Consider the following 8,836-nt stretch of genomic DNA (forward strand, 5'->3'; position numbering starts at 1 on the left):
TGGGTTGAAAACCCTATGTGCTCACCAGGCTCCCAAGCCTGACCCACTCAGTTTTATGTATTACAGGTAGTGGCGCATGAGCATAGGTGTGATGTTTCGGACGAGGGATTACGGATATAGGCCTATAGATATGAAATAATGTAGTAAGGCTTATATTGTACTGTTTATGCTTTTGATCTGTACGAACATGACATCCCGAGTCTTTTAATGAAATACATTTCTATGGAAATGCTTTTGATAAATCTTTATCATATTTTTGTTTTGGGACAAATTCCGCAACACTTTCATTTAAAATGTAACTCTGATTTTTAAACAAAGCATAAACAAACCGGTCTTTTCTGGCCGTGATTTTGGGGATGTCACAAAATCCCCAAATTTTTTAAACCCCCACCTTCTTCTCCCTCGTCTCCACCCCTCATCCACATCCATTACCTCCAATCCTCATTTCCTCTTCTAGCCTCAAACTACGGCGATGCACCTTCCTTCTCGAAGAATGCTTCATTTGCCACCATCTTCCGATTGTGTGAACCCAAGGAATTGATGGAGACGAAGAAGATTATGGATCAATTGCTTCACATAATGTTTAAGGTTAAGGGTTTGAGATTTCTTCCAAATCGACCCTCGCACTAAATGGTTCGATCTCCTCTCTTTTTACCTTGTTCCCTCTATTGATGCCTCCACCTTCTACCATCGATGTTGATCTTTGAATTAGCAACAAGAAGCCCTAGGGCCTCCGCCTTCACTCACCTCCAGCGCATCCAAAAAGAAGCCCTAGGTCCCCCACCTTCACCCACGTTCTCACAGTTGATCGTAAATCGGTTTTGATGTTGTTCCAAGATTCATGGCTTACACATCTCTCACTTCTCTTTCTGTTGGTGGATCTGCTCTTTTCTGCTCTCGATTGAGGGATTTTTGGGCTTTAGGTGTAGGATTTCTTTTAGGCCTTCTTCAACTGTACTCATGCATAAATTCTTTGGTAAGGGTTTTTAATCACTCTTTAATTTCGATTATATGTTGTTTCTGTTAGTTAGTTTGACTATTTTCTGTTTAATTTTCATTATTTAGTTTTTTTATTAGGGTTTTTTGGGCTTTAGGTCTCGGATTTCTTGTTTCTTGATAACTTCTTTCTTTATTTCTTTTTGTTTTTCTTTTTCATTTTCTATTTCTGCATTCCACTCGTCCAATTTCTTGTTGATTTCTTCCTGGCTTTTGACATCACAATGGTACGAAGTTCTGTAGATGACAATTCTCTCACACTATTCTTAGGTTTGTTGACTGTAGAAAGGTTGACTCTTTCACGTTCCATGTTTGACTGTTCAGCTACACGTCTCTTTTTTGCAATTCCATCGATTTTAACTGAATTTGGACTTTGATATCCCACTTCATGTTGTCTTTTAAATTTTCCACCAAGATTATTCAGCTGATGATTTGCATTTGCATTGAGGTTCTTGTGTTGAGGAGGATGCCACATTTGATGAAGATTTGCAGGTGGGGGTGATATTGCTAAAGCCCAAAAGGGTTCATGACAATTGGTGCAAAGGATCTTTTGGTTGAGGTAAACTTTCAAGTATTCAAAGTGCATTTTTCATTTTGTACATGAAGTCCAAAATGTGGTGGGTGGAAGGGTAGAGGTGGAAACTTTTTGGTAAATTGGTTTAGGGTTTCGTTTTTGGTCATATGTTTTCTTTCTAGCTTTATCAGCCAATATCGTCCATGCTTCAGATACAAGCTTAAAAGCACCTTCAGCTCCAATGGATTTGCTTTTGTCAGGGTGAAGAGAGAGAGCTAGTTTTCTGTACCTCCTTCTAATAGCTTCAGCATCAGCTGTGGGGTCCACACCAAGAACATTGTACCAATCTGATACTCCATTAACCTTCTTCTCTGAAGAAATGTAAACATTAAGAATCTGAAAAGAGGTGTGAAAGACCTTCAAGCCCAGGTTGATGTGTACTTCCCCCCTCGCAAGAGGTCAAGAGTCAGTGCCCCATTTGTGTTCTCTGAAAAATCTTCAAAAAGCAGCAAAGCACCATTGATTCCCTTCATGATGAATGTCTCTTTGAGATCTTCAGACGTATATCTGGTAGCCAAGAAAAAAGTTCATGTGCTTTTGTCTCAATGCTAAAATTTGTGGATGGAGGGAATCACATTTCTGAAGATATATGTAGGCTGGCTGAGGAAGATGCTTCTAAAGTCACACTTTTTGCTATAATGCAGAAGCTAAAAGTCGAAGCGTTACATCATGTTCTTGAGGTTTGTGCATACACTGATTCTTGCTTTTGAGTATATAATTTCCCTTTACATTGTGAGGCATTATATATATGTTCAGGATAAAAGTTTCTGCAAGGCTATTCTTGTGGAATATGCTGTGAGGATGGATATACAAAGACCCACTTATCAGACAACTCTAGTGTGCTCATTAGTTCAAGTTTTTCATTCTTCTGTGTTTTTTTTTGATGATGCTTCTTTCACTGGAGATAACTGTCTCACCAAGAAGAAAGTTGAACAATCTACAGCATGTGCTGTTATTTTGAAATATTTAGGTACCTAGTACTTACCTTTCTATATGTTACATTTTTTATTCAAAACTCACATACATGATTGTTACTGTTTCCATTCAGCCTATTTATTATTTTTTTTGTAAAAGATGATTGGGTGGCTTGGGGATTATTGCAGGTCCGGTGGATATGGATGGACACATGTAAACCTTCATTAGATGGGTGCATGGTATGTTGGGATGAATGTCTTAATAGGATGCTGAATATAGAATGTGTAAAGGGAACATGCCCCTGTGGAGATTTGTGTTCAATCTCATCAGATGGAGGATGCTTCATGGATGGTACGTTATTCTTTATTCTCTTTCACGTCACTGCATCAAATAAGAATATGAATAACTTTTTACGCCATTTCCATCTGGATTCTCTTTCTCCCTACAGTATCTGATCCTGTTTCTTTGATTTTGACAATCCATAGTTTTCAATGTTATTAACCCTGACGGATGCAAAATTAAAGATGAAGGTGTTGTCAATTACATAAAAAAGGTACGCATCTTTTCTACTTCTACCCCTTCTAAAGCCTATCTTGGAATAAATGCTCACTATGTAATGTTTCTTTCATTACAGGTGCTTGAAAGTGATGCTTTTTATGTCCCTTCATTAAGTGGTTCAGTTGGATTAAAGCCTTCTGAAGATTACACAGTAATAGAACTAGCTGGAATAGACAGACCTGGACTATTATCAAAAGTATCTGCAGTTCTCACAAATCTTGGATGTACTGTAGTCAATGCTAAAATATGGACTCATAATGCAAGTTTTGCAGCTGTTGTACATGTCACAGATGAGAAAACAAGAAGTGCAGTTGTTCCCTGGTGCTCCACCGTTTTTGCCAGGTAAACCCAAGGGCTATTTGGTCATTAAAAAATGTTAAATTTTATGGTGTCTAATCTGTTATTAAATTTGTAGTTGTGCAATTTGCGGGGCAGCATCCTGGTGGGCTTGGAGTTCCTGCTGTTGGCATGGCATTCCCTGGCTATGTTACTTAGCCCAATGTAATGGGGAATTCAGAAATGACATGGTACTTTAAATATATATATATATATATATATATATATATATATATATATATATATATTTAAGATAATAATAGTTTGTTATAGGTATATAAAAACATATATTGTCTCTTTCTCATTGTTTGTTACACAAAACACAGAAAACGAGACATGGAACAGGTTGTATTGTGTTTGTGTTTGACTGATTAGGGTTTATCTGATTATATGCAGTAATCGGGTGTTGGACCTGATAGAGCATATGGCGTTCGTGGCCGCAGTTTCCACCCGAGTTTGTTTCAAGGGTAAATATGTCCTTTCTTTGCATTTTTTCCTGTGAAAAAGCTAGTGTAGAATTGAACAGATGACTTGATGTTTGAAATAAAGAAATTTATCTACTTCATACTTGTCATCATATGGTATGATTCGTTTTTCATGGTGTGCTTTTTGATGTTATTTTACTTAATTTGCACAAAAGAATGATTAGAGCGATTTTAAGTTTAGTGTTTGGGTAAAAATGATTTGTCATTTTGATTGTCTGGTTATTTGGGGGTCTAGGGCCAAATGCAACAATAGAAGACTGAATATACACTCAAAGGAAAATTACAATATTAACCTTCCTTTTAACCTTAAATTTAGGATTTTATTAAGGACTTGTATATTTATATACTTATTACTAAGAATAATGATTGTTGGAATTATAGATGGTTATCTTTTAAAAAGCATATTGAAGATGTACATACTCACAGTTTGTTTCTTTTCTGATTTTTACGTGGCAAGAGAAATCAAGAACAGTTGAGGTAAGGTTTTTTTTTACTGTTTTTGTGTTATGATTTGGGACCCACAAACTGAAAAAGTAGCTAATGAAATATGATTTGAAATTTGTTTTCAGGTAGAGGAGGAAGAACCAAAAGATGGTGAAGAAACACCATCAGAGGTAAAAACTAAAAACTAAAGTGTCTAATTCAGCTTAAATGAAATTTTGTTGCTTTTATATGATTTATTTATAAAAAAGTAATCTTGTTTTCCAGGGTGAGAAGAAGAAAACAAAAATAGAAAAATACTGGGATTGGGAATTGGCCAATGAGACAAAACCAATATGGGTAAGTTAAAAGAGTGATTTTTTTTTTAAAATTTTGAGCCACTTGTTTGCTTAACAATTTGTTAATTATATAATTGAAATGTAGATGAGGAATCCTAAAGAAATTGAAAAATATCAATACAGTGAGTTTTACAAGAAGACATTCAATAAGTTTCTTGATCCTCTTGCATACACTCATTTCACCATAGAGGTACTTGTTCTACCTTTTTCTTACATTTTCTAGATTGATTTATTAAATTTAAATCTATATATTTATTTTTGTAGGGTGAAGTAGAGTTTAGAAGTGTGATTTACATTCCTGAAATGGCTCCAATAAACAATGAAGATGTAGTAAATCCCAAAACAAAAAATATTCGTCCTTATATGAAACGTGTATTCAAGTTGGTCATGTAGTTGATTTGCATATTCCTTGAGATAAAGAAACTGATAAACCAAAAGGCTTTGCGTTTGCAGAATATGAAACAGAGGAGATTGTTGATTATGCTGTCAGGATTTTCACTGGGCTTGTCACCCTTTACAATAAAACCTTGAGATTTGGGGTAACATATCTTACTTTCCTCTTTAAACTCAATGAGTGAATTTCATACATTTTTTTTCTTCATATTCATATGATGATTGATAGATGAAGTTGAATAGATATATGGACAAGACAAAGCCACCCTGAACTTGCAAGCACCATCCGTGTCCATGCTCATATATACTTCTACTTTTAAATAAAGCCTCCATGAAGATGTTGCTTTGAGCCCTCTGTCACGATATGCACAAGGTAAAGTATATTTATCACTTGGTTTCTTTCTACAACTTGAATTGTTAATCAATTTCTTTGGTGAAAAGAACTCGTCTCGATAAGCACAAGGTAAAGCATAACACCTGTTGTTGTTCGTTTTGACTACATTCCTTCTCATGTTGACTTACCTGCTTTAGGCCTTGGGAAATATGTTGAACTTGTTAATCTATTACAATGGAAGGTAACTTTCTTCATTTATTTACTTGTTTGCTGCCAATTTGTATGCATATTCTTTCATTAAATGGGGTGAACCTCAACTTTATTCTTATCCGACATAAATTAATAGTCATTTTGATACATTATTTTCAGGGGGTAGAGTTGCAACTGAAAAATGTTCAAGTTGTTGGTGTTTATGGGTGGAGCAGTGAATTTGTTATTATTTCAATTGTGAGACCATGCACGTGCTAATCAATAGGTACCTGATCTTTGTCATTCAAAAGCTGTTTGTTGAAATTTATACTAGGGTGCAAGTGACTTTATCTTGAAATTTACACTCAAAACTATTTTTTTCCTTATTTTTCTTGTAAGTTTAGCCTTATTCTTTTCTTCAATTAAGTGTTGTCTGGAGGGTGTTGTATGAACAACAATAAATCAACATTTTTTTCCTTCTTTTTCTTGTTTGAACAATACATAGTCATAGTTTGACTTAATTAGTTGCTTATTTTGTTTATTAGTTGCTTGTTTTCTAGCTTATTATAGTCACTGATTGGTTTCTTGTTATGCTTAAATCTTAACAGCTATCAAGGCAACCTTCAACAGTAGTTTTGGACTGAAACCTTCTTGCAAAAGATATCATGTACGTGTTCTTATGCTGCTATTGTGGATCCTTGCTTACTGGTCCAACTATATGTATCTCACGTGAAGCTTCTGTTAGAACTATTAATCTTAGGGATTTCAAGTTTTTCATATTTCTTGTATCTAATTAGTTTGTAAATTTTAGTTACAACTTTTATTGATTTGGTTTATCTTTCCATGGAACGATTATTTGTATGACATTAAATTTTATGTAATGGATTGTATTTTTTGTATATGATATTTTATTTTCTATTATGAGACATTAAATACAAATTTAATTTGAAAATTGGTAAATCTATAAATAACATTTTTTTAAACATTTAAAATTACGATACGCAAAAATGTGTGTCATCTTTATTTATGACATGGCCTTTGTTGACAGGGGCTTTCTTGATACGCATTGTGTGTCATTAACACGCGTGTCGTAAGGTTACGACACGCGAATGCGTGTCATCTTACTTTATGACAGGGCCTTCCTTGATATGCTTTACGTGTCGTAAACGCGCGTCGTAACTGCGCGTCATAAATGAGCGTCCGAAATAGACGACGCTCAAAAGCGAGTCGTCTCTCTTTATGACAGAGCCTTCCTTGACGCACATTTGCACGTCGTCTGAGCCTTTTACGACGTGCAATGAGCGTCGTAAAAGGCTGTTTTTCTAGTAGTGGACTGCAGAACTCTAGAAGTCCTATGAGGACATGTATCCCTATGAGATGTATCAAGATTTGCTGAACCGGTACCACCAGAGCACTAGGAAAGAAAGGTACGAGATCATCACTTTGATGATCACTGCCAAAATGTGTAATGGAGAGTCCCTTACTGCTCATCTAAAAAAGATGCAGAGATATGTCGATCGCCTGCTAAAGTTGAATGTGAAATTTGATGAAGAGCTGACAATTGAAATTATCCTTTACTCCTTGCCTCCCTGCTACAACCAGTACCGCATGACCTACCACATGAATAAGGAGGAGGTCACTTTGAGCAAGCTTCAAGGCTTGTTGAGGACTGATGAGAGCAACCTCAAAGATAAATATGTTGCATCAACTCCAACTCCTACTGCTGTCCTAGTCTTGGCAATTGGGCACGAGAAGGATAAGAAGAGGAAGGCACCCTCAAAGAGCCACAATAACACCCGAAGTTCAGAAGAAAGAGTTCAAGGGTGTAAAGTGTTATTAGAAGGATAGACTCGGCGAGTTGGAGCTATGAATCGTCGAGTCGGAGCATGTGAAGAGCACGTGATAAGTGTCCTGACTCGCTGAGTCGGTGGCTAGACTCGACGAGTCAGTGCTGGAAGAGGAAAACCCTAATCTTAGGGTTTGCACCCTATTTAAAGGACTTAATGTCCTCCCCTTAGCCCCCTTACTAACCTTTGAGATCTAGAAACCCTAAAATCGTGAGTAAGAGTCCTTGAAAGCAATTTGGAGCTTAGATAAGTGATTTTGTGAAGAGATCTTGAAGATCAAGGAGATTTGTGGAGATTCGGTTTATTCTTTAATGGGAGGGCGTTTTGGAGGTAATGAATCGTTATCCTTGGCTTATCCTTTCTAGATCCATCTTTCATGGAGTTTTAGGGTTTGTTTGGAGATAATATGATGAGATCTTGGTGCATGAGTTAGATCTGGAGCTGAAACTCCAGATCTGAGTTCTATTTGGATCCAATATGCAGAAAGCCCTTCTAATTGCTATGCACAAGCCATTCCCCATGAGTTAAGTTTCTTTCTAGCTTGGTTTTTGGATTTATGGGACATGAAGCACGTAAAGGTAGAAACTTTATGTTGCTAATGCACTCTAGGGACCTAGATCTATTATTTGGAGAAAAGGAGTAGATATATATCTGTCGATTATGGGAATACCCGTATCAACTTGGCGAGTCTGGGAGATGACTCGACGAGTTGGGCTAGGGCTTTAGACATTGAGTCGCATACTAAATCGGCGAGTCGCATGGGTGAACTCGGCGAGTCATATGATGATGAGCTTGGACTCGACGAGTGGAAGAAAAACTCGGAGAGTCTGATGAAGATTGTCGTGGACTCGTCGAGTCGGTTCTTGGACTCAGCGAGTCATGCGAAAACCCCCAACCTTTTCAGGTTAGACTCAGAGCAGTGAGTTGAGTGGTGACTCAGTGAGTTGGACATGTTAGGACTCGGAGATTGTTGAAATCGATGAGTCATGGGGTGACTTGGCAAGTTGAGTCGTGTTATGAGAGTTTCCTGAGTTTAGGAACTCGACGAGTCAATGGGTTGACTCGGCGAGTAAGGTCAATCAGGAAGGTGAACTTTGATCAGTTTGACCATCAGGGATATTATGGTAATTTTTGGATATTTATGTCATTGGATCATTGATGATTATGGGTGTTGAAGTTGGAGGCAGTGCTTCGGGTTTGTGCTTTCGTGATTCGGTTTGGCAGTTGCAAGGTGAGTTATCCTCACTATATCAACAGGGTCTAAGGCACCAAGGCCGACCCTTTATCGGATGGGAATCTGGGTATATGTTTGATATGTTTTTGAGTTGTTGGATCTGCATCCTGGTTTTAGGATGGTGTTATACTAGTGACCTAGTTAAGTTCGGTATCCTGGTATGTAGGGTAATGTTATGTTAGTGACCGGTTAGGTA

General features: G+C 37.1%; 3 protein-coding genes across 17 annotated transcripts; 2 read left to right on the top strand and 1 right to left on the bottom strand.

The window, feature by feature from the left end:
* Nucleotides 1–417: 417 nt before the first annotated feature.
* On the top strand, nucleotides 418–3,040 carry LOC145070106 (uncharacterized). 8 transcript variants are annotated; one of them, XM_079017049.1, is made up of 6 exons: nucleotides 418–976; nucleotides 1,412–1,555; nucleotides 1,771–2,250; nucleotides 2,327–2,540; nucleotides 2,674–2,836; nucleotides 2,971–3,040. In XM_079017049.1, exons 3-5 carry the CDS (start codon nucleotides 2,116–2,118, stop codon nucleotides 2,700–2,702), a joined length of 378 nt encoding a protein of 125 aa, XP_078873175.1. In that variant the 5' UTR covers nucleotides 418–976; nucleotides 1,412–1,555; nucleotides 1,771–2,115; the 3' UTR covers nucleotides 2,703–2,836; nucleotides 2,971–3,040. The 8 variants fall into 8 exon arrangements, with proteins under 8 accessions (XP_078873175.1, XP_078873173.1, XP_078873171.1 ...); XM_079017047.1 differs by having other exon boundaries at nucleotides 1,445–1,555; nucleotides 1,723–2,250; XM_079017045.1 differs by having other exon boundaries at nucleotides 1,445–1,555.
* LOC145066595 (uncharacterized) lies at nucleotides 1,586–2,043 on the bottom strand. Its single transcript, XM_079013890.1, has 2 exons — nucleotides 2,028–2,043; nucleotides 1,586–1,881 (listed from the first exon to the last, which is right to left on the bottom strand). The coding sequence occupies exons 1-2, from the start codon at nucleotides 2,041–2,043 to the stop codon at nucleotides 1,586–1,588; spliced, it is 312 nt and encodes a 103-aa protein (XP_078870016.1).
* Nucleotides 3,041–3,117: 77 nt separating the features above from the next.
* On the top strand, nucleotides 3,118–6,400 carry LOC145070105 (heat shock protein 90-5, chloroplastic-like). 8 transcript variants are annotated; one of them, XM_079017039.1, is made up of 14 exons: nucleotides 3,118–3,239; nucleotides 3,316–3,385; nucleotides 3,459–3,570; nucleotides 3,776–3,846; nucleotides 4,322–4,341; nucleotides 4,434–4,478; nucleotides 4,573–4,644; nucleotides 4,729–4,833; nucleotides 4,908–5,015; nucleotides 5,097–5,182; nucleotides 5,266–5,409; nucleotides 5,568–5,611; nucleotides 5,740–5,845; nucleotides 6,168–6,400. In XM_079017039.1, exons 3-10 carry the CDS (start codon nucleotides 3,548–3,550, stop codon nucleotides 5,172–5,174), a joined length of 522 nt encoding a protein of 173 aa, XP_078873165.1. In that variant the 5' UTR covers nucleotides 3,118–3,239; nucleotides 3,316–3,385; nucleotides 3,459–3,547; the 3' UTR covers nucleotides 5,175–5,182; nucleotides 5,266–5,409; nucleotides 5,568–5,611; nucleotides 5,740–5,845; nucleotides 6,168–6,400. The 8 variants fall into 8 exon arrangements, with proteins under 8 accessions (XP_078873165.1, XP_078873169.1, XP_078873170.1 ...); XM_079017043.1 differs by having other exon boundaries at nucleotides 3,124–3,385; nucleotides 4,908–5,023; XM_079017044.1 differs by having other exon boundaries at nucleotides 3,124–3,385; nucleotides 4,908–5,023; nucleotides 5,280–5,409.
* Nucleotides 6,401–8,836: the final 2,436 nt, after the last annotated feature.

The sequence above is a fragment of the Lactuca serriola genome, chromosome 8 (genome assembly GCF_051521515.1).
Source record: "Lactuca serriola cultivar US96UC23 chromosome 8, Lser_US96UC23_V15, whole genome shotgun sequence".
NCBI lineage: Eukaryota > Viridiplantae > Streptophyta > Magnoliopsida > Asterales > Asteraceae > Lactuca > Lactuca serriola.

What these genes read in the sequence shown, in the direction of transcription:
- LOC145070106 (XM_079017048.1), top strand. Translation starts at nt 2,116, where the DNA reads ATGCTAAAATTTGTGGATGGAGGGAATCACATTTCTGAAGATATATGT. An exon ending in CGTTACATCATGTTCTTGAG is followed by an intron (nt 2,251 to 2,326) that starts GTTTGTGCATAC and finishes ATATATGTTCAG; the next exon opens with GATAAAAGTTTCTGCAAGGC. An exon ending in TGTTATTTTGAAATATTTAG is followed by an intron (nt 2,541 to 2,673) that starts GTACCTAGTACT and finishes GGATTATTGCAG; the next exon opens with GTCCGGTGGATATGGATGGA.
- LOC145070105 (XM_079017039.1), top strand. Translation starts at nt 3,548, where the DNA reads ATGGGGAATTCAGAAATGACATG. An exon ending in GGGAATTCAGAAATGACATG is followed by an intron (nt 3,571 to 3,775) that starts GTACTTTAAATA and finishes GATTATATGCAG; the next exon opens with TAATCGGGTGTTGGACCTGA. An exon ending in ATGAGACAAAACCAATATGG is followed by an intron (nt 4,645 to 4,728) that starts GTAAGTTAAAAG and finishes ATTGAAATGTAG; the next exon opens with ATGAGGAATCCTAAAGAAAT.